Here is a 23,884-nt window from a genome sequence, read left to right as displayed (position 1 = left end):
TGAAATCATGCGCTTGAATGAGCTGAACACGTAGAAGTTGGAACGGTGGGAATCGGTTGAGAAATAAGAAAACTAGCTAAAAATGCAGTATTTGTCTTATTGTGGCTAAAATGCGGGTATTTTAGTGTTGCACAGTGCAGAATGTGGAAAACGTAGTAAGTGGAATGATGTGAATTGGTGAAGAAATGTGGAAGAAGGCATAATAGAGTGGAATGGGGGAGAATGTGGGTGTTTTAACAGTAAAATGTGGGTGAAAAATGGGGAATATGGGTAATATAGGATTGTGGGGAATACGGGAATGTGTGTTGAACTTCTGAATGAGCTGAATAAAAAGTGAAAAGAGAAAGATAATGATGTGCAAGTATTTTGTTGAAAGACTCATTGGGAATGAATGGGAATTCTTTGGGTGTAAAATGTGGAATTGTGGGTAATGTGAAAATGTTGCGGCTTAGATGAGTAATAGCACGCGTCGCGTGAATTTTTCAAACATGTCGAAGATGGAACGGAGTGAATCGGATGTAAAATGGCGAAGAAGCCCGCGGCGGAATAATAAAAATAAAGGTAGAATAACGTATGTGACTGGTTGAGCATTCACACAATTATGGGGAGGCATTTAAAGAGACCAGTGATTCTGTAAGTGTGCTACGAGTACCACTAGTGCTACGCAGGCTTTCCCTAGCGGTAAACTGAAGAATAATTAAATGAAATGTTCAACGTTTGCATAATGTAACAGTAGCACAACCTTTTTTTTTATGTTTTAATCAAGTACAGTACATCGTCCATGTCATGTCTGGGACTCTGTTGCAAAGTATTCAAAGTGTGTCACTTTTTCCACATTTTGTTGTTCCAGAGTAAATAATTTCCTCCGCCCCTCGAAATTCTACACACAACATCCCATAATCACAGCATGTTTTTGTTTTGATTTGTGCAAATAAATTTTTTTTTAAAAATCTGAGAAACCACACATCCATGAATGTTGATTTCTTAATGGTTTTCCAAATTGTCATTACAGGGTTTTGTGTGTAGAATTTTAAGGGGTCGTGGGGAAATTATTTCATTTTGGAATATGGCTGTAACAGAACAAAATGTGGAAAAGGTGACGGGCTGTGAATACTTTCCAGCTGCACTGTAAGTTCATCAAAATACTACAAACACTATGTGAAATTCTACACCAATGCAAACTACAAAAAAATAACCTGTGGCTAATATTAATATTCAGTACATTGAAGAATTTTCATGTCTAATTCTAACATTGTGGCCAGTACAGGTGCCTCTCAATAAATTAGAATATGATACAAATTTTTTCAGTAGTTCAATTTAAAAGAAACATTTGTATACAGGGTTTCCTCATTTGAAATATGAATATCTAAGTAATTACATGTCCTAGAAGAACAAAAAGACTTTCCAGAGTGCCAATTCTTACTCAATTTTAAAATTAAAAACTATCGCTTCTTATGTAATATTTTAATTTCTTGGGATGGTTGTGTTTTTGTTAGCTGTAATCATCCAAATTATCTATGGGCTGTAATTTCCAGAACAGTGAATTTATTGAGATGCACCTGTTTTTGTTTATGTGGACAAAATAAACTTGTACAATAACAATGTATTGTTTTTTTTTTAACACGATGCATTGATAATAATCCACAAAAAGTCAAGTCCAAACTTCTTTATTTCCACCAGGCTAAAATATCAATGCGCTTACACTAATTGGAAGGAAAAGACAACAACCATTTAAGTGTTCCCTTTTGTGATGACTGTACGGGAAGGCCTTGAGTGCCGTTTTTAATGAAACGTAATTGCATGAACACAAAGACGTGACGTCCCTCTGCGACATCACATTGCGAACAACGCAGCCGCCATTTTAAGGCAGCTAGTTGCGCGGCGGGCAATAGCAAGGCTGGAGGCAACTGTGCCGAAAAGTGGAAAAACAGCCTCATGAACACATTATAAAAATATTCAAATTGGTTTTATGTACATTGTCAAAAAGAAAAAAAAAAGTGATGGATGTCTGTCTGTCTCCTCTTGTAAAAACAAAGGAGTAAATGTACTATATTTACAACCTTTTCAATGTTGTGTTTTGGAACACGATTAAGCATTAAATAAGTTAAACCTGCTTCTTCAGTCTCCTTACGGTCATATCCTTGCACTGTGGTGTCATGAATAGTCCTACTTGGCATATTACTAAAAAATAAGATACACTACTTACTCACAAAAAGTGAGGAATCTTTGGCTTTGGGGAGAAATTTCAGGATGAACCTAAATTGCACTATACACTTTACAGCCGAACTCAATTCGACCTTCTCGAAACTTTTGAATTCACATGTCCAACTGTTCATTTAGGTTTCATTCTGCTATTTCACCTCTAACCTTTTGTGAGTATTGTATAACGCTGACTGATACCTGAATCCCGTCTCCATCGTACAAATGTGACAGATTTACCAGCTAAGCGATTAAAGGCAACAGAGGGAGCGCGGCGAACGTCAGTGAAGTTTATCCAGTTTGGCCTGCAGAGACTTAAAGTTGCCGATGGTGTGCTGGAGTGTGGCGTTGGGGCTGAGGGACTGCAGCTCCACCAAGTAGCCGCAGATGTTGTCCAGACACACGTTGGTGAAGCGGCGTCTGAGGCGGAGGGGAAAGAATTTGTTGGCAATTGGAGTTATAGCCTACGGAGTTGCCGTTAATTTCGTTAACTCCAGTGCGGTAGGAAGTAGTAACGCACATCATAAAGTAAAATAAAAAATCCCTTACTTTCAAGATAAAAAGTCAAGATTGAAGTCGTAATATCACAAGAATAAAGTCCTATTTTCAAAAAAAAGTTGTCATTTTAAAACCTTGTTTACATTTTTCAGATTAAATACGTTTAATTACGAGAAAAAAAATGTCTATTTTTGAGATTCTAGTTATGCATCTTTGAGAATGAAGTGGTATATTGTCAAGGAATAGTTTTCTTTTCTTTTAGATTAAAGTCGTAATATTACAAGAAAAAAGTACTGTACCTAAGAAACAAATAGTATATTTTCTCAATATTACGAGAATAAAGTCGTGAACGAATGATCTAAGATGAACAATGTTGAGGATTTCACAAGGTTACACTTTAGTATAGCTTTAAAAAGTGACCAATTACTTGTTATTTGTCACATCACCTTTCAAATATTATTAGCCAGTGCGAAAGGGGCTACTGACAGACCCTCTGACGTTTCAGCTCCCTCTGGTTGCCCGAAATGGAACTGCTAGCGAAGCGGCTTACCTGTCATACGTGGGCACTCTACTGGGGTCGTCCACGTAACCCGACAGAAGCACGTGGATGCACTCCACCAAGTGCAGAGGCTTCTTCAGACGCTGCCAGTAAGGATCCTACAAGGGACAACGTTTATGCAAATGTACTACTTTTTGTTTTTAAAAATGACTGATAACTGAAGAGGATATGTGATTTGAGGCTTGTACCCTGGATTTGAAAAGCTGGTCGTAGACCTCCAGAAGGCGCGGCAGCTGCACCCCGATCTCCTGCATGGTGGACGTGACGAAGCCCACGTCCCAGTTGAGGCGGCACACCTCCTGCTCCAGATACTTCACCAGGAATTCTACAAACACACAACACACACGGTACATATACACTTTATATACTTTACAAAACACACACTTTACACCACACACACACACACTACAAACAGAACACAATTGACACAACACACACTACACACCAACATCCAAACTTTATACACGCATACAGTCTTTACAAAATCAACACTTCATACACACCTGAAAAACAACACACACTTTACACACCACCATTCACGCTTTATAGACACAAAAAACACTCATTTCACACACACTTAAAACAACACGCATTACACATCAACACCCACACACAGAACCCATTTACATACACAACACTTTTTACAAAGAGCACACACAAAGCGGAACACACACACAATAATAGTAATAACACTGCACGCTTGTAGGGAGTCAAACCCTGGTAAGAGTCCACAGAGAGGACAGGTTTGAACAAGCTGCTTGTAATGACACTCATACTGATGACTTGTGGGGGCGTGCAATGATTGTAATTATACCACTATGAGTTAAATCGCCAGGATCCCAACGACAGCAAGGAATACACAACGTAAATTGCACAGCAATGAGAGATTAATGCTTACCTAATGGAAAATATCGCGGCGTTCCCGCATAGATCCTGCCCAGCGACACCAGCTTCAAACTGAGGGATCTCATCCTGTCCACTGGACTCATAGCCACCGTGTCTGCCAATTCTATGAGACAAGATTGGCAACAAATCAGCAAATAACAATGAAAGCAAAATGCTACCTTTTTTGCGTGTGTTGTAGGGCAGTTACCTTTCTCGATGATTTCCTGCCACAGCGAGTGCACCAGGATCGGATCAGAGTGTCCCGCGCAGTGAATGATGGCCAGCTTGCACTCGGACAGTTTGAAGTGGTCAGCGTATTCCCCGTAGAGCTGCACACAGGACACATCACATTTTCAAACAACTCCCATTGCCTAAAGCAGTGTTGCGCAACCTTTAATGAGGCAAACACATATTGTGGGCGGCGTGGCGCAGAGGGTAAGTGTTCACGCTGCAACCGGACGGCCGCCGTTTCATATCGTTGTGTCCCTGAGCAAGACAACCCACATTGCCCAAGAATGAATGTAGGTGGTGGTCGCAGGGGGCCGTAGGTGCAGAATGACATGCTTCCGTCAGACTGCCCCAGGACAGCTGTGGCTACATAAATCGCTTACCACCGCCGGGGTGTGACTGTGGAGTGAATAAATGTGTGCAATTGTAAAGCGTTTTTGAGTATCATGAAAAGCGCTATATAAGTGTAATGTATGATTATTATTATTTTAAATTAGAACGATATCACATGAAAATTTCACAAAAAGTATGAATACTGAAAGAATGATGATCATGGGCACATCCCGCCAGGAGGAGGCCCCGGGGACGACCCAGGACACGCTGGAGAGACTACATCCCCGACTGGCCTGAGACCGCCTCGGGATTTCCCCGGAAGAGCTGGATGACGTGGCTGGGGAGAGGAAAGTCTGGGCTTCCATGCTTAAACAAAGTGGAAGAAAAGGAATGGATGAATGGATGAATGGATGGATGGAGGGAAGATTGGATACAAATGTATTGTACTAAAAAGTTAAATAGAACTGAACTGCACTTGGGCAGTGATTGTCACTGATCTAGTGGAAGACCAATTAATTGCTCTGCCAGTCACTGTTCCTCACTGGGATAGATAGATAAACAAAAATATATAATTTGTAGGAAGAAAATAATTCTCGGGCCAATTAAGTGAGAAAGGATTATTTGCTGCGACACATGACCCTGTGTCACAATGAGATGTACCACTACCGTTCTTCAGCCACGATGGGCAATTTTCCCTACAATCGTCAATCTTTCCAGAATCGTACTGTATAGTACAGGCGTAAGATGCTAATAACCAGTCACGTGTTACCTTGGTGATGTCCATGAGATCTGAATCCAACTGAGAGATGGCGTTTTTCACAGAAGGATGATTGGAGTACTGTCGCATCAGTGTCTCCTGAATCTGGACTTGGATACGTACCAGCTAGAAGAAAGCAGAGCGGAATTACGCGGGTGGGCGGATTTTTACATTTTTAGAATTCAAGCTAGAGTCGAGTTGGATAGGCTAATGAAACTAGCACCAACGTCGCAGTAGTTATAACCGCTTAGGCAACTAATATTTGAACAAACAGTCCAGCAACACATGTAGACAGACATAATACTCAAAGGCATATATTCTTTATCCTCTGCAAAAAACTGCTATTACTGCAGCATATTAAGTCACTCAGTTGTGACCATCTATCTCCTTTGTGTATTATCGGTCTGTATTATACTCTCCCGTGAGCCAAGGGGCACACACCAGGAGCAGCCTAATGTCAATGTACTGTATTAAAGCATGAAACTATGATGCATCAACTGTTTAATTCTTTACATTTTTTTAATTATGTTCTTACCTGTATGTTTTTTATGATGTACCATAATGTCGAGTGCTATTCTTCTTGTTGAATACATGTTACAAAACATTTTATTGGTGTTTTTTGGGGGGATGGAACGGATTGATGGCATTTCTTTTCATTTCAATGGGAAAGATTATTTGAGATACGAGGGTTTGAGGATATGTTAACACATTCACTGCCATTAACGGTTTTAGAAGTCAAATATAACTGGGAAGGCTGGCAGTGAATGAGTTAAACAAACACTGCTTGGAAAATGGTCAAGGCCAACAATGGTAAGTAAATGATTAACCTAAACCACTACATATACTTTATTTTCACGGGCTCAAGACCGTCTAAACTGTACCTCCATCTTCTCCTCCAGCTCATGGAGGAACTCGCCATCTGCCGCCTGAGCGGAGATGGAGGAGGAGCTCTTAGCAGACAGGATGGCCCGGGCCAAGTACTCCAGGCGCTGCTTGAGGGAGATCTCAGTGCTTCATGTGTGCACAGAAGAGAGGGACATTGATGGTGATACAAAGATGACATCATCGTCATCATTCAGGGGGGCGTGTTCACACACCTGTGCATGTCGGCGAGGCGGGCCAGAACGTGGGCTGCTTTGCCAAAGTTGCGGTTCTTTTCGTAGTAGCGCCACAGCAGGTCCATGTTGTGTACCTTGCTCTGATCCTGCTTGATCATATGCATGAGATGCTCTTCCAGGTATGGCGAATTCACCTGGACAACAGAGGAGCCAACCGGAAAACAGAATCTGTTAAAATTTTGTACTGGCCTTCACACGCCCTTTTCATTGCCAATCCTCCAAATGGTACATTTCGACGGCCTGCCCCGCACACACATGGCGTAGGATACATGCTTCCAAATTATTTGGGGCTCATTTGGGCAAACCCCCCAGTAGGAGTTAGTCAAAGTACAAGCCCTGAAATCCGCCCAAAATGGGTTATTAAGGGTGAATTCACCGTTTACTTTCATGGGTCCTGCGTCCTTTTATGCCCACCCAATTTAAGGTTTATCTGTGAAATTGGTGGGATTATTTTAATTTCCCGCAAGGCTGTACTGAGGAAGTACCACCCGGTGCTCTGGCCCTAATTAAACAGACGGTACCTCTAGCAGCTTGTCCGCCAGATCAGCCTGGATGAGCCAGTTATACAGGGCAATATGAAACAGCTCGTCTTGGGACCTCTGGGCCAGACCGAAGATCTGCTCAAACTACGGCGGAAAGAGGTTCTCATTAAAAAAAATGTACAGAACCAAACATGAATTTCTCACTCACATGGGCTGTCGCTTCCTCATTACTCAGCATGTTAGGATCCGAGGTGAGGACGGGAGGCCCCGGCTGTTTTGGGACGCTGGGGGACTGAGGGGCCGCTTTGCTTTGGTTCACCAGCTCCTGCATAGTGTCCGTGATGCATTTGTAACACAATAGCCTGCGGGGGGGGGGGGGGGGGGGGGGGGGGATATGGGAAAATGTCAGGGATAAAAACCATCAACAAATGACTGCAGCTTATTGCAGTGTTTACTTGTGAGTTTAATGACTTAATACAGTTTGTGTAAAGCACTAATACGCATATTTGTTTGCTCGTGTGTGATGTCATGTCAGTGTGCTATTTAGGCTAGTATGCTACCTAATATTATTGTTGAGACTCAGGTGAAGGTGGTTTGAATAACTACTAAATACAGTTGTCCATGTAACACGGGTTCATGATCGCGTGTATGCAAGATGCATGGTGTTGGTGCTTTATCCGCCTCTCCGTTTTAAGTGCTTTGTCGCTATCTTGTGGCATCTATATGCAATTACAACCCCCTTTTGTGGGGGCATCAATTATTTGCAGATTTTTGACATTCGTCGCAGGGCTTGGTCCCCATCTCCCACTAATAGTGGGAGTTCACTGTATAGAAAACACTATTATATGTGCCTTTACTCAATCACCAACTTTGACATTCAAATTTATCAACTTGAATTCAATCGTACGTTTTTTAGTGGGTAGGCGTGAAAGAGGGTCTCCCCCAGCTTGTCTGTGAAATTCAGGTTTGTAAACCACTGTAATGACTAACAAATTCCTATAGATGGCAGCATTGCATCCCTTCAGATTTGAGATCAGCACAGCTTCTGAGTAGAAGATAAAGAATAGGCGGTGAATCTTGGCTTGTCACGTCGATTAGTAGGTGGTAGAAAAATCTGAGTCCCGATTGTGAGTGAAAAAGCCACTGACGTTCAGCTCGAGCCATGCGGTGAGTCAGGGTTGCTCATGGCGCATTTCTTATTTGTATTTGTGTAAATAAATGAATTGCCATTTTGCCATATAATTTGAGGTGTCACATAAGCAAAATATATTAGCATCTGCTTGACATTTTTCAGAGGAAGCTCGTTTTCACCGCTTTTCCATGTTCTACCGCTGCTTATGAAAGAACTAAAAAAATCGAGAAACAAACTTTTTAAGGTGGAAAAAAAGTACTCTCTTTTGGTAAGCCAATTGCTTATATTGTCACAGAACACATTATTCTGTGGGTCTTGAAAGCTCAGTCAAAATGCTCTAAAACAGCTGCTAATATGAGGAATGGCTGGCCGTGAATGAGTTAAGAGGCGGGGCCTGGTGGAGTGGCATGTGACATCAGACAGTCTTTGTGGGAGTGTCTGGCCAGGAGCTGTGGCCACAGCAGCTCAAGCATGAGAGTGTTCATTCTGAGAAAAACAATCGCTATAAACTGTGGATTTCTGTGATACAGTGATATAATTTCTGCAATAGACAATTTACACAAAAAATCTGCAATGTAGCAGGGCCACAGTAGGGGAACCTTACCAAACTATCGCGAGAGAACATTGAGTACTGAAATAATGATGATGTCTAGATTTACTAACAAATCTGGGCCTGTTGAGTTGAACATTGAGTTATTATTCTGTCGTATGAATTCCAACAGTTGGGTTCACAGGTTAATTGTACCGTCTGCCTACTGGAGAAGCATTTCATTTTCTGCCTGTCACTATACGTCGCTGGCACGGACAGAGAAACAAAGACATCATTTGGAGTAAATGAATAAGTTTCAGAGCAATTAAGTGAAATGGTATAATCTTACCTTTCCTGGAAGGCCAGCTGTCCCGCCTGGTCCTCCTCAGGCTCTCCATTTTTGTAAAAATGGGGACCCAGCCTCTGGGGGTCCTTCTTGTCAGCCGCCGTGAGGCACAGCTCAAGCACACCCTCATAGAAACGCACTGAGATGTAGCACATTTGCACCAATTATACACAGGACGGCCCTAAGCGGTGATAACGGTGGTGTCCAGTTACAGGCTACCTTGTCTGTACTGGGAGCAAACCAGTGGTAGGTCAGTGTGCTGACTGATTTGCTGGTAGAGACGAAGTGACTCTCTCAGGGTTCTCTCTTTATCGACTTTGCTCTGGATCTGCTTGGAGCTCTGCAACAACTCGTTAGCCTGAGTGAAAGAACATCAATATTTTAAATCCCAAAACGAGTATGATGAAACTATTTGTTGATGTAAAAGCCTAAGTGACTGGGTAATTCAAGTGACACAATTCCGATTTCTTTTCTCTAAAGTGACCCAATCTGGATATGCGTCAGGGCAGCGTAAAACACAGCTATTCACCTATGATGTGTAAATATGCTACGTTACAGGTGTATAGAACAAAATGGAGCTCGCTACTTAACAGCAACCAGCAGAGGACGCCACTAAATCAGACACGACTAGCTGTAAACCCAAGCAGTGTCAACAAGAAAGCAAACTTTCAATTTATTGGCTCCGCCGTTTACCTTGGAGCAGACGCTGTCGTCGGTGCTGTAGAGCAGCGGGCAGAGGTCCCGCAGGTGATTGCTGATGGCATCCACAGAGGCGTTATCTTTAATGTAGACGTTAATGAGCGCCGTGACCAGGGCTCCTGACAGCTCCTTGCCCCGGATCACCACATCCTTGAAACTCGCTCCCTTCATCTGCTCTTGAAACTCCTAAAAAGATTGGTAAGGAGAGATGTAAAGAAAGCGGGAGCGTACAAGTGGAGGTTGGTGTGATTATGTAAATGCTACCTTGGGCAGTTCTGACATTATGAGGCTGAACTGATGATCGCAGAGAAGCTTCCAGAGGGCTAGAGTCTGATAGGAGCGGTGTACTAGCGCCTGGATGCTCTGCAAGGAAACTTTCTCATAGACCTGAGCCTTGGCTGGAAACAAGAATCACAATTTACAATGTGTTTATTATTGGGGTTTTAGTTTACAGTGGTGTAGCTACATTAGAAAAAGGAGCAAAACAGGCTCTGTAGCCTATAAACAAAACTGTCCGGATTCTCGTCACTCACTGTGATATTTCCTCTGAAGCTCCTGCTGGACCTGCTGAGAGCTGGCGCCATCCGGCCGCATAAATCCCAGCAGTCTTTGCTGCAGGTTCCCAGGGGAGTTGAAGCTACATAAGGAATCAGAATCAAATGGTGATCTTACAAGACATTTTTTTATCAGTACTCGTTTCCAGTACATTTTTAAGTTAAGCCTGTAGTTACTGTATCTCTTTAAATGTGTGTAAGTAAATGTTGACTTCCATATCGTACCTTGAGCCGCTCAGAGAGGATGGACTGAACTGAGAGTTTTTGTCCAGAAACTCCTTCAACCCGTGGAGCTCTAGAAGGACCGACTCCAGATGAAACGAAGCAACGCTGCTTCCCAACTGTGATGAAGATAAGGAGTGTTTAAGAGCATTGGTTAGACATAGTGAGCACAGTTTTCAAGGGGACACATTATGAAACTTGACTTATTGCCCATTTCTGAAAATGTATGAGGAGACTTAAATTTAGGGCTGCAGCTATCGAATATTTTTAGAATTGAGAATTCTATCGATTATTCCATTGAATTTTTGAGTAATCTGAAAAGAATTAATTTTGCATTATTAAACAAAATAACACGTACATCTGAGGTTAAGGTATTATTCTTGTACATCCTCATATTCCACACTATATCTGTGACTTTGAGTGTGCATGGCTTTAAAAGGCGGGGCCCGACGTAGTGAGTGACGTGGGCGTCAGCAAATGACAGTGTAGAAATGGCTGGCTGTTAACAGTGTGTTGAGTGACTCGACATGAGTTGTGGCCATCGGCAACTCGTAAATGAATGAGATTCATACGCGTTTGTTTTCTTAATGTTTGTTCAGTAAAGGGAAAGTGCGCCGGTGGCTGTGTCTTTCCTTGACCACTTACAAAATGTTCTGACTAATGATGCTTGGCTATATTAAATTAGCTTACATCGACTCTTACATTACCTTCTGTGTTGGCAAATGTAGACGTGCTGTTGTTGTACACCTTGCACTTTGTCTTCATCTTTTAAGTGTGAAATGATCCCATACTTTGGACATTCTCTTTTATAGAATCTTTTCTCCTGTCTTGCTGACATGGAGTGGTGCGTGTGACTGTCCTAACATTAGTCCGTGTGGTAAATGATCCATGTGACGTTTTGAGGCAGAGATTTTGCGTCTACCTTTTTTGTAATTGAATTATTTGAGTTATTTCATTAATAATTGCAGCCCGAGGAGCCTAGGTGGCTTCGCAAAGGCGTAATTCTTTTGAAGTCTGGACGTGGAGGGGTGAACATATCCTGCTGTGGAGGGAGTCTAACAGTCTTCAGAAGTCTCTTATAAGACCACAAAAACGCTAGAATTGTTGCGAGTTGCTTTTTCTTTTGACCAATAGTCAATAGAGGAGTTAGAAAAGTTGCCAAGTTCCCCCAAGTAAAAGCTTACTCAGCATTTGCATACCCCATAGAGTAATTTGAATCAGAGCGTGACAAGTGAATCCTAAAGTGTTGTAATTCTTTATCCTTTGTTTATTTTGACAGAAGAATGTCGGAGAGCTTACATTCAAATTGTGAAAAAATAAAAAAAACATAATAAAGCTACTTTAAGGGGACCCAAAGGCACTTTATAAATTATACTTACAATACTGACAGTCTGATTTCCTTTGCTGATGGTTTTTTCCACTGCTAGGCTCCCGTCCCAAATGTTTCTGTTTGTGAGAAGCCAGTGAGGAAAGAAGAAAAATGGACAAAACATGAGTCCTCCACACTGGTTTGATACGAGGACACCACATATTGATGATTATTCGGGCATACTGACCCGAGAATGCGAGCGAAGTAGACACAGATGCCGTTGTGCTTCCCGGAGAAAATCACCTCTGGCCCAACAGACATCGGTGTAATGGGGGCAGACCCAGAGTGCATTGGACCAAAGGGTGTGGCCAGCGGTGGAGGCAAAATGCCTTTTGGATAGAACAAATCATACAGTATTTGAATATCAGGCAATGAAGTGGTTGGAGAGTCCCCCCCCACACACACACACACACACACACTCACATTGAGCATGCACTCACCAGGTGCTGGGGAGCTCATCATGGGTCCAACATTGCTGGGTGGTGACATAGCTGCGGGAAATCTCATCTGTGCTTCTCCTCCATATCTAATGACGTATACGTACATTTAACAATACAGGGCGTCCCTGGTTTATGTATGGTCGTACGATACGGCTCTCCCTTGATGCACTGAGCTTCACTTCCTCTTCTAGCCTTCTCACCTCATCACCATCTATGTAGTATGTTACTAACCTGTTCCCTCTTTGTTTTTCGCTCTCTACTCTACTGGATGTGTGCTTTCACAGTGATCTGTTGTTGCTGCCATCATGGCACTACGACTGTTGTTGATACGGCTGATGTTGTGCCCATTGTTCTCTCGTCCCTCCCCTGGCTCCTATTTTCTCTCTATCTACCTTCTGTCTCTCCATCTCAAACCAACCGGCCGAGGCCGATGGTCAACCCACAGAACCTGGGTTCTGTTTAAGATTTCTAATAGAGCGTTAGCGTAGTGATGGAGAGACTACGCCGCGTTAAGGACAAATTCTCATTACGTTGCCGCCGGAGGATCGCAAGTCCATCAGATACTGAGAACACCATGTACCTTCATTACTATTTGTAGCAGTGTAAAACTGCGCTGCAACATAATAAGACATGCTTCTACTATAGTGGTATACCAAATAAGTGTGCACAATATGTATCTTTGTGTTATCAGACCTGAAGAAGGCTCTGGTGGCCCACTGCGAGACTTCTCTGTCACAAGCGGCATTGGAACAAGCCAGGATCAAGGCTGTGGCGCAAGCCTGCTCCTCCTGAACACAACAGATAAGTTGAAACATGCTCAGAGAGTGCACTGGTCTCCCGTGTCAAAGAAATAAAGCTTATACCCTGTGTAGCTTAAAGAAGCGCTCGATCTCCTCGCTTTCGCCTCCTGCACAGCTCACCAGTAGGTGACGGAGCTGATCCACGGGACGCAGCTTTTGGAAGATGTGACTCCCCTAAAGAACGGCGGGAATCTTTCCGTTAGTATTCTGAACTGGGACTAAACATTGCATCTTGCACACCAACAAGCTTTAAACCTTTGCTGAAAGGAGGACAAATTTTTGTGGGGGGATGTTGTGCTGCAACACCACCACAGGCGAATCGGTGACGGGGATGAGGTCCGTGTTCAGGGGAGTACAAATCCTGGCTGGCCTTTCCTCGTTGATGCCGCTTATAGCCCATGTGTGTCCATCAATATTAGACATGATCTACATGGAAAAAGGACATTATTAAAAGCATCATTGCATTCTTGCATAATCAAAAGGAGGTTAAACACGAGCTGTATCATATAATGAAAAAGTCAATACAACGTGATAGAGCGGGGGCGCCATTTGCGGCCTGCAGCTTTTTTTTTAATTTTTACTGTCCCATGGCATAGTTGGAAAAAAAATACAGTGAATCCCCGTACATTCGTGGTTCATCATTAACAAATCTGTGGATTTTTGGGGGGACCAAGCCTCAATTTTCTGCGGAAAATCTTGACTATTTGCTGTTTTTGTGTGCAATTAAAGTAGTACTTTGGCACCATCTGGTGGAGTCTTGGTGTTGTTAGGTTTAATACATTGATAGGGCTTCTACACTTGCCTTTAAATGTCCTGTTTTGTTGTTGGCTGTCATTGAATGCACCTCGTGCACAGTCAAAAGCGAAACTTAAATCAAGTCAATGTTTCTCCTTTTCTCCCACTGCAGCTACTAAAAGCTTGTTTACAAGCTAGTATGCTAGCAAATACTCACAGGTTTTCACTACTTGTGGCAGAGAAGAGAAAGTGAAGAATAAAAATCTCCCTTTATCCTTAAATTGTTCTCTACGGGGCCCTCTGTGGGAAAGGATTGCCCACCCCTGTTCATCAAGGTATTAGTTGTCATGTTGCAATGGTAATTCTGCTTTGCTGATCCCACCTGAGTCTCCATCAAGGGCTTCTTGAAGGGGAATGAGTCATGGTTGATGCACCACAGGAGGTCGTTGTCCTCCGTCTCAGAAGCCGCCATCAGCAAAATACCTGCAGGAATTATCAACAATTATCGAAGATTCTCAATAAGCCAAAACCTCTAGCTTATGGGTTTACCTTTACTGTGCAGCGCCTTGTGGACCTTGGCGGGTTTCTGCAGTGTGGAGGATGCGGAGAAGCCCGGCGGTAGGCGGACGTGAACCAGAGAGAGCAAGGACGGTCGCGCTGGCGTGTGCCTTTGTTGCGGCGGTGCAAAAGGCGTAGTGCTGAAGTAGAGACGCACACCTGTGGAAAAAAAATAATAATATCAGGAGTGTAAACATGTTAACAGATAAGACATCTTCCACAACATTATGCCTACCTGCACGATGGAAAGCGGCGTACGCACATACCAACAATCAGATGTAATTTGAGCATTTGTCTTGTATTGTGTGTTGTTTTTTCCTCTTTACCTGCGAGTGTCACAGCAAGCAGGTGACAGTCAGAAGACTCTGATCGACTAATCACAGAGATCTGGACGATGGGCTTGAAGACGGAACGATCTATCGTCCTACATAGGATCAGTTTAAAACCAACATGAGTTCTCTTGTGTTTCTACTAGAATGGTTAAAGATGGACTAAGTGAAATATGCTTTATTGTGGAGTTACCTGGCAATGTTTCCGGCGGCTGCAACAATGCTGCTTTGAGACATGGTGGCCACGCGACTCATACACTGTCCATCAGCGCCCAGGTCATACACCTGACAGACAGAAAAGAGGGTACTTTTTTTCAGTGCACTGACAAATAACACAAGTCTATGGCTTCCCCGATTAAAGGAGACATATTATGGAAAACTGACTTATCAGTGTTTGTGTATAAATAGTTGGTACTCTGGAGTGCCAGACCACTAATCAAGAGTGAAATTCAACAACCAAGCAAAGTTTTTTGTGATCCACCTACTGTACATCTGAAAATGTACATGTAAACGAGACATTTTGAAATTTGCCAAAAGCGTGTTTAATTTAGACAATATCGTCGCCCCCCCAGACAGTTTCTCCACCCATGACTTGACAGCTGGCAGTTAGGCTAGGGGAATATCTTTCAAGCGATGGATGGACAACCCTATCTGAAAATACTATTATGCAGAAACACCCACAAGCCCCTGGTATTGTGTCAAAGACAAAAGGTAAACAGAGTCGCATCGATAGTTTTTGCTAGTGGGCAATAAAAATGTGAGGAAATGTCTACTCAAACATCTGAACTTTATAGGTGTCAATAACTTTAAATGATGGCGGGTGTGTGTTGACTCCCCAGTTATAAAAGGGTGAGCACACTTGTGCAACCACATTATCTGAGTTGTTTATTTTTACTTAACTTCTCAAAAAGATATATACACCACATACAGAATTAGGGTAATACCTGTAGGACTCCTTTCTCGGAGCGTGTAAATAGCGTGTTGCGGGAGTCGTCCACCGCAATCTGCACAATTGGGTCTGGGAAGGATATTAGGAAGGGAGGAGGAATAAAAAAGGTTGGTGAATAAATACTAAGTTATACCCGCCATGTCGGAATTCCCTGTGCTTACCGTCCTCAGAGAAGGAGAACTGGAGCACAGACGGTACGAGGAAGGACAAGGAGCTCTTGGAGTGGTTGATCTTGCGGCAGCGCTGACTCAGCCAGCCCGCCTCCGCCTGGTAGGCGATCTCGTACAGGCAGCCGTCCTTGCCCGCCATGAAGATGCGACCCAGGTCGGTGGAGGTGACCGAGAGGATGTAGGTGTTGTCGGTGGGGATGGAGAAGAGGGGGTCTGGCAGCAGCTGCATGCCGCCCGACATGCTGTCATTCAGCCCTGAGACAAAACATAAATTCACAAGCTAGGGGTGGCTATACATTTCATAAATTAAAAACTTAAAAATGTACATTAAAGGGGATGTATAGTATACAAAATATTTTTTTATGGCATGTTTAAAAATAGTTGTATGTCTGGAAAGCTTGCCCACCCAGCAAGTGTGAAATTACACAAAAGTAAATCACAAAAGTTACAGCGTTTTACTGGAATAAATTTGGTATGAGACAAAAAAATAATTTGACCTCAGAAAAGTAAACTTAAGAGAAAATAAGTAGTAGTCATTTTACAAGGGAAAAAGTCCTAATTTGACACAATTAAGGTTGTCACTATTTGGGAAAAGTTATAACTTACTGATTAAAGTAGTATTAGGAGGAAAAGTACTCATTTTAAATGATTTGTGATTCCGACAACCGTGAACCTATGAAGAATTTTGGAACAATAAAAGCCTTCCTCCTGATAAAGGCCTTACGCACTACATCCCAAACTCACCAGCGTGGCCCTTTGGAAAGCTCAGTCCCAGGATTACAACATCCACAGATGTGGCCAACACAAGCAGGTAATGAATGTGAGGTTGCAAAATCCCTGCGACAATGAAAACAAAAATTAAACATCTCGTTGAAAACGGACACAAAGTGTATTCAGGTGTTCACGCGTACCTTGTTTTGGTTTCACCAGCCCGACTGCCAAAATGGTTTCGATGAGGCCGTCGAAATAAGCCACATCTCCCCTGCAAGGCGTATTACCACAAAATAAATAAATCACACACGAGTTGCATCTGTCAGTCGCTCACGCTGACGGGATTGTACTCACCCGTCCTCATAATTCCACATGAAGATGTCGTTGTCAATCGTGAGCCACGCTCGAGAAATCTCGGGAAAAACTCCCATCATGCAGTTGAACTGCATATCTGCATACCATGTTAAGGTGAAACATGGAAATCTCCAAAAATATATATTTAATGTTCTATTCAACTGTAATAAAGCATTGTTATATACAGCATTGCAGCAGACAAAAGTTTAATTCAACCATGATGAGGCTCATAACACAAATCAACTTTCCCATTGAAATAAATGGAAATTCCACTAATCCGTGACAGAATCACAAAAAAAAAAAGTCTAATCTGTTTTTTTAATGAGAAAAACAGCACTCTCTAATATTTCACCTTATAAAAAACATACATACAGTAATGGCATAGTTAAAAAGAATCAAACAGTTTTTGTCACATATTGCATAAATTGAATACTGCTCCTTCGAGTGTGCCTGCCTTGGCCACCTGGGGGCAGTATAACACAGACAGCTAGAGCTCCTCTCAGCTAAATATATATGACTGTGAGTACTGTTACATTGTCTTATGTCTTGTTGTACCTTTTGTGTTCAAATGTCCATTGTTTAAAGAGTTATATAGGTCTAAATAAGCGGAATAAATTTTTTTTAAATTAAACAAATCGGCCAACGACAGCTCATATCTAGAAACACTCGGACGTCGGGTCACTCGTATCTCAAAGCACAACAGTAATATTTCATGTTCATTACATTTCTAAAGAAGCATATTTACATCATATTTAATGTTCTATATGTGTTAAATATAGCATATTTACATCATATTTATTGGCTTCTGCTTTCCTGTAGTTTAGATTTCTATTTACACTGCCCTGACACGTATATCCCAAATGTGGCACTTGAGAGCCAAAAAAATAATAATAATCAATTGGCTAACTTGCAATGTAAATCCAGCCTTCTGTATCAACGTTACATTTTCAATCAAAAGGATACGGCTGAATTGCTCTACCAGCTCCGGCGGGAGCGGGACTCGGCGCACGGCACTGAGCTCCGGCAGGTTGGGCACGCTGAGTAAACCCGGACCTTGGAGGGGATAGTCCATGTCCGATACCCCGGAGAGGGACGGTATATCTAATGGCACAGACAGCATGTTAACATTTGTCACAACATAAAGAAGAATTCATTGTACTTAAATATTTAATGGGTAAGATGTCAAGCTAGCCACACGTTTCCCTAAAAATGACAATTATCAAATGCTGGGATGGGGTCCACTGTATGTGACTTACTTCCACCTCTGCCATAGTCATAGGCGCAGTAATTCTCAGTGTGGTATGTGGGCTCCCTCTAGTGGTATGCAAAATAAGCACTGGCTACAGTTGAGTTGTATTTCTTTTAAGATCAATACAGTTGCATGTAATCTTTAAAGGTCCTGTATTTTACTAAACCAACTGTTTCTAGTCTTTGGAATGTTATATTGGCTCCACGGTCTATGCATTCCCGAGTTACAGATGTTTTTCTGAATTTGAATTTCCCATTCTTATCTATGTCACTAGCAAAGATCTCCACCTATTTGACCACTCCCGAGCCAGCACTGTCAACATATGCTCTCACTAGTGGGTCTTCTACACAGAGACAACCAATCAGAGGAAAGGGGCGGTCTTAGCCAAATATGAACAAAGCGGAGACAAAATTGGGTCAAACAGAAGTAGCTGTCAGAGGGACCTTTTCTGGACACTCGTATGACAAAACCAAGGTGTGGTTTGAAATTAAATGGACACTTTCATGCAAAATCCATCTTAGAGACTCACTCTATGGAGGTCTAAATAGCCAAAATAAGGGACCTTTAAGAACTGTTTGTTTTTATTTAAACATTTAGGTAAATGTTTTATGAATCCTTTATGTACACAGTTACATTGTATTTAACTTTTTATTACAATAAATTTGCATTAACTCAATAGAGACTGTTTGTTTTCAAACTTATATTTAGGTTTTATGATTTAACTTGTCATACATTTTGAATTATTTAAGCAGTTTTATTTATTTTTCCAAAAATTATGCACAGTGTTGATGTTGAAACTGTGCAATATATTTCTGTGGCTTATAATACCATTGAATAGCCTTTTTAGGAATAAAATATCAGTTCTTTACTTGGAAAGCTAAGTATTTCTTAAGGTGGTGATAGCTGGCGTGAAAAGTTTGAGAACCAATTTCATTGGTTTTTACCAGTGCATTACTTCCCCAATAAGCCAGTCCTCAAACAATGTAACGTAGTACAAAATACATCGTTACTGCCCTTAAGTAGATTTTTCAAGTATCTGTACTTTACTTAAGTATTTACAGTATTTTTATGAGGACTTTGTTTGTACTCCCTAAATTTAAAACCAAATATCTGTACTTTCTACTCCTTTGTCCAAATAGGCTCGCTGCTATTTTTCCAACCCCCATGGATGATGACGCAACGTAAAAAAAAAACAAGCAGAGACAACAAGCGGTTAGGATTTTGATTTACTGGGACCTTGAGATTTTATAAGGCGGGGAAAACAATGGGGACATTAGTATCAGGGAGCATAATGGGTGACGGAAACAGATTCAGATTAGCAAGATATTCTTCATCAATTACCTAATTTAAGAGAATTGTGATGTCGTTGCCACATTGTTTTGATAGAGTTTACATTTTTTTTATTTATTTATTTTTTTTTTTTTAAATCGAGCTGACACGAGCTGTTCTTTGTTTAAAAACACGTGCAGTTTTATTGTTGTTGTTGTGTCAAACTTTTAATCAAGTACAGGAGTGGAATCATGAATTCTACTTTCACCACTGTAGCTTGATTTTGTTAACACAAGCATCTGTACTTTTACTGATGTACAGAGGCCTCTGCATTGACGTCTTCCAGGTGCTCCTGTCCTGGCAGGATCCCCGCCGTGACTTACTATGTGAGGGAACGCTGAGCAGCTCCGACAGGTCCGGGAAGCAGCGGTCATCCTGCAGGTGTCGGTCGACGAGCCGGGCCGAGCTGTCGAGCGCCTCAGCGAGAGCAGCGGCGGGGCTGCTGGGTCCGGCGCTGGACGGCATGACTTCAGACTGTCTGCCGCTTGCCGACGAAACTACCAAGATTAAAAATATGTGCAGTGAAACGAAAACATGGAATAATGCACACCGTGTCGTGTACGTCACTTGGTGTTTAAAATGGGAGTTTACGTGAGTGACGTTAAACTAGTTGAAACAAGTTGATGAATAGTTCACTGACTGCAAGGAATATTCAATAAAATGCTAGCATGGAGGCTAAATGCTAACGTAGCTTAAGTGTAAATAGGCGCCATTCTGAGTGAGGTCGTCATCTTACCTGAAAGAGAATGACTCCGCCTATTTAGCGAATTGTTTGGGGGGGGAAAAGTTTAGTAAGTAATTTGAGGAATGTCAGGGAAGGGAAACGATAAAAACTAACAGACACTCAACCGGCTGCCCGCCAACCTCATGCGTGACCAGTGAGGTTGACTTCCGGGTTGTTTAAAAGAAAAGATACTTGTTACGACTGTAAATAATTCATATGGACAGGTATTTTTCCTAAGAAAAATTCTAATATTTATGAAGTTTTTCAAGAATTGTAGACGTAAATAGGAAAGTTTTTATCAGCTTGTAGCGTATTCTTTTTGGGGGTTCAAATATTCAGCCCTACGGCGGACGAGAGGGTCCAATTGTCAACAAACGCGATTGCACCGTACTTGTATTGTGAGTAAACAATTCTTCCACAATGTAACTGTATCCTCGGTTTACATAACAAATAAACCTTATATTTAGTCCTTAATTATAACATTTTGCATCACAGTGAGATATTGGTGAGTTCGTCTTCCTCCTAATCTAGAACCTTTGGGTCCAAACTCCTGTGCGGAATTCACTTTCTTTTACAATTTTACTATTAACTGTAATATTACACCGTTTTATTGTTTTTGTTTTTTTTTACGAGCAGTTCTTTTAAAGATAGGACTTTATTCTCAATTATTTATTTATTGTTTAAGTAAGGCACTAATAAGCACAGTGACATAGTGGTCAGCTTGTCTGCCCACAGTTCTGAGGTTCTGAGTTCGTATCTCGGATCTGTTCTTCCAGTGTAGAATTTCCATGTTCTACCTATGCTTATATGGCTTTTATCCAGGTATTATGGCTTTCTCCCATATTCTGAAAACATGTGAGTGTGGATGCTTGTTTGTTGATATGTGCCCTGTAATTGACTGGCAACCAGTCCAGAGGGTGTACAGCTTCTCTCGCCAATGGGTGTACACCACTTTTATTACCCCCCAAAAATAATGTCTGACTCTAAAATCTCTCGCCGGAAGTCAGGCGATGAAACTTTCCCATAGGTGTGAATGTTAATGTAAATGTGAATGCTTGTTTGTCATGTGCCCTTCAATTTTCTGGCCACCACTCCAGGGTGTACCCCGCTTCACTCACCAAATGTCATCTGCGGTTAATTTAACACTCAAAATTACATAAAGCTGTAAATGTGAATGCTTGTTTCTCTATATGTGCCCTGCAATTGACTGGCGACCAGTCCAGGGTTTACTCCGCTTCTCACAGCAAAAGTCAGCTGGGATAGGCTGCAACTCTCCTGTGACCCGAAAGAAGACAAGCGTTATAGAACATGGATGGCTGGCACGCTCCGTGAATTAAAACTCTTTCTTTTCATTCAGATTTTTGACATTAAATTACTCAGATGCTTTTTTTTAAAGTCCAAAAACACTTTATTAAGAACGTCAATACACTAATTTCCAACATTCACTTTCTTTTTTCTTTTTTTTTTTTTTTTTTTTACAGAATTATTTTCAGATATAAACATATTTTTTTTAGTTCAACTATAATACAGTCAGTGGGAGTAAAAATGAACCGGGTTGCTGCACAACAGCGAAGGAGCTCCCACCCAATGTTTTCCCAAACATTTCCTTCTGGTGTGTTAACTTCAACTTGGTCTATTAGGTCCTTAAATAGAAAGAGCTTTGAATGTCTCTCTGTAACATACCAGATCCACATGGGCTGTCATGTCAGAGTGGCAACTAATGCTTAGTCCCGTCCTTGGCGGCGTATAGCGCCCGTAACGTCTGTGCCACTTTGTTTGTCAGCTTGTGTCCGCTCGTTAAGGAGATTTTCTTATAAATAATGTCCGACTCCTTGATGTTGTCCAACCAAGGCACCTTTTTGCGACCGTCCCGTTTCTTGGCCACAGCCCAGGGCCCGGAGTAGGAACCGGACATCCAGTGTACGCTGTAGCCGCTTTTGGTCTTCTGTACCACCCGCGCGATCTGCGGCCTGTCTTTGTATCTGGGACAGCGGATGGCCACCACGTCCGTCACATCCACGCTCTCGTTGATGTGGCCGGAATCCTCCGCCGAGTCGTCGCCTCGCCGTGACTTCTGCTGCGGGTAAAAAGAAGCAACGCTTTCATGCGCTGTTTGGCCTTTTAAAGAGAATAAAACGACTGGAAGTACGACTACTGTAATGATTACCCATCCATTTCCTGTAATTATTGTAAGTACTATGCATTCTCTAAATAAAAGAAATATTGCATCTCAGCTGACCTTTGGTGAGAGAAGTGTGGTGCACCCTGGACTGGTCGCCAGTCAATCGAACAGCACTTGTAGTCTAAAAAACATTCTCCAGTCCGTGTTGTGTCTTGCTTCTGCCGCCAAAAGTCAGAATAGGTTCACTAAAGACTCTAAATTGTCCATAGGTGTTAATGTGAGTGGTTGCTTGTCTATATGTGCCCTCCGATTAGCTGGGGACCAGTCCAGGGTATACCCCACTTCTCTCACCAAAAGGTTAATGAGCTACTCTAAATGGCCCATAGGTGTAAATGTACATGTGAATGGTCACTTCTCTATATGTGCCCTGTGATTGGTCAGTGACCAGATCAGGTTGTATCCCGCTTCTCTTATCCAAAGGTCGGCTAGGATGGGGACCAGGTCACCCACAACGCTAATGAGGACAAGCGCTATAGAAAATTGATGGATGGATTAAAATAAGCATCATAAATTAATGCTCGGGGCATCATTCAGTGGAACAAATAAGCACATGTCCCCCTGTATATCTTAATTCCTACATTCTGGCCCGATTGTTCAAAAACATTTCATGACTCGCCACATAGTTTCAATTTCCTTCACATGCAGGGAAAACAAAAACACAAAAATCATACAATTTATGTATGGGAACTAAGTTATCATAAGCTATTTGATTACCGCCGGGGGGTCTTCATCCTCGCTCTCCTCATCCTCAGACTCAAGCGGCGCCGCGTGATTGTTGTGGTTGTGGTTTCGGGGTTTGGGGCCCTGGAGCAGCAAGGTAATTGCTTTGTTTCTGGCGTTGGCGCTGGCCTCGCCCTCCTCTTCCTCTTCCTCGCGGTCCAGGTGCTCCATCAGCACTTTGAACTACAACGTAAAGTCAGTCAAATGATTTCATAACTAGCCCCTGAAATAATCTCTAAATGTAGGTTTAATGACTTCAAACTGAGTTAAGGGCCATAACACATGCAAACACACTCATGGCCCGTGTTGAACCAGAAAGAGAGAACGAGCTCTCGGAAATGAATTCTTACGTGTAAATACTGTTTGACGATATCCTTTTTGGTCTCGTAGCTGATGTCTGTGCTGGACAGACCGACTTTCAGGAAGTCCAGAGTCTGGCGAGGGTTGAAGTGCACCTTGGATTTCCTGTTCACGGTCTTGTCGTACACCTTGGCCGATTCCGTTGGCGAATACTTCTGGATTTTGCTGTCGGATAAACAAAACTCTTTCAGCTAGAGCGCGAGCACAGCGAATGATGAAAATGTTTTGTTTTTTTATTTTAAAAAAATGATGCGCAAAACGTATAAAAGATTTTGTTTATCAGTTTTCTTAAAATGGTAATCGGAATGCAAACATTTTTAAATTGAATTTCTACCCATCCATTTTCTATGGGGTTTGTATTATA

At 42.1% G+C, this 23,884-nt stretch overlaps 2 protein-coding genes across 6 annotated transcripts in view; both read right to left on the bottom strand.

Moving 5' to 3' along the window:
- Positions 1-1,656: 1,656 nt before the first annotated feature.
- nup155 (nucleoporin 155) lies at positions 1,657-20,420 on the bottom strand. 3 transcript variants are annotated; one of them, XM_061699208.1, is made up of 34 exons: positions 20,271-20,420; positions 19,858-20,031; positions 17,920-18,057; positions 16,957-17,053; positions 16,803-16,873; positions 16,636-16,728; positions 15,883-16,146; positions 15,717-15,790; positions 14,966-15,057; positions 14,770-14,867; positions 14,435-14,602; positions 14,268-14,368; positions 13,406-13,576; positions 13,214-13,324; positions 13,044-13,138; positions 12,351-12,436; positions 12,098-12,239; positions 11,921-11,987; positions 10,545-10,660; positions 10,299-10,402; positions 10,030-10,163; positions 9,760-9,951; positions 9,286-9,424; positions 9,070-9,205; positions 7,268-7,421; positions 7,099-7,203; positions 6,557-6,711; positions 6,341-6,470; positions 5,472-5,585; positions 4,350-4,470; positions 4,155-4,265; positions 3,445-3,581; positions 3,248-3,354; positions 1,657-2,619 (listed from the first exon to the last, which is right to left on the bottom strand). In XM_061699208.1, the coding sequence occupies exons 2-34, from the start codon at positions 19,997-19,999 to the stop codon at positions 2,481-2,483; spliced, it is 4,104 nt and encodes a 1,367-aa protein (XP_061555192.1). In that variant the 5' UTR covers positions 20,000-20,031; positions 20,271-20,420; the 3' UTR covers positions 1,657-2,480. The 3 variants fall into 3 exon arrangements, with proteins under 3 accessions (XP_061555192.1, XP_061555191.1, XP_061555193.1); XM_061699207.1 differs by having other exon boundaries at positions 12,098-12,436; XM_061699209.1 differs by lacking the exons at positions 1,657-2,619; positions 3,248-3,354; positions 3,445-3,581; positions 4,155-4,265; positions 4,350-4,470 and adding an exon at positions 4,483-5,068 and having other exon boundaries at positions 12,098-12,436.
- Positions 20,421-21,659: 1,239 nt separating this feature from the next.
- Positions 21,660-23,884, bottom strand: part of LOC133413399 (nipped-B-like protein B) — a 37,785-nt gene continuing 35,560 nt past the window's right edge. For 2 of the 3 annotated variants that reach the window (XM_061697719.1, XM_061697720.1), the window contains 3 exons: positions 23,511-23,685; positions 23,155-23,343; positions 21,660-22,335 (listed from right to left, as the gene is read on the bottom strand). In XM_061697719.1, the coding sequence (XP_061553703.1) occupies positions 21,976-22,335; positions 23,155-23,343; positions 23,511-23,685 (724 nt within the window). In that variant the 3' untranslated portion in view covers positions 21,660-21,975. The remainder of the gene's footprint in view (positions 22,336-23,154; positions 23,344-23,510; positions 23,686-23,884) is intronic. The other variant, XM_061697722.1, reaches the window with a different exon arrangement.

Source organism: Phycodurus eques, chromosome 15, assembly GCF_024500275.1.
Source record: "Phycodurus eques isolate BA_2022a chromosome 15, UOR_Pequ_1.1, whole genome shotgun sequence".
NCBI classification, from domain to species: domain Eukaryota; kingdom Metazoa; phylum Chordata; class Actinopteri; order Syngnathiformes; family Syngnathidae; genus Phycodurus; species Phycodurus eques.
This window is presented reverse-complemented; position numbering and strand designations above follow the sequence as displayed.

What these genes read in the sequence shown, in the direction of transcription:
- nup155 (XM_061699207.1), bottom strand. Translation starts at nt 19,999, where the DNA reads ATGCCGTCCAGCGCCGGACCCAGCAGCCCCGCCGCTGCTCTCGCTGAG. An exon ending in GCCGCCGGAAACATTGCCAG is followed by an intron (nt 14,868 to 14,965) that starts GTAACTCCACAA and finishes GATCCTATGTAG; the next exon opens with GACGATAGATCGTTCCGTCT. An exon ending in CAGCTGGCCTTCCAGGAAAG is followed by an intron (nt 7,422 to 9,069) that starts GTAAGATTATAC and finishes CCCCCCCCGCAG; the next exon opens with GCTATTGTGTTACAAATGCA.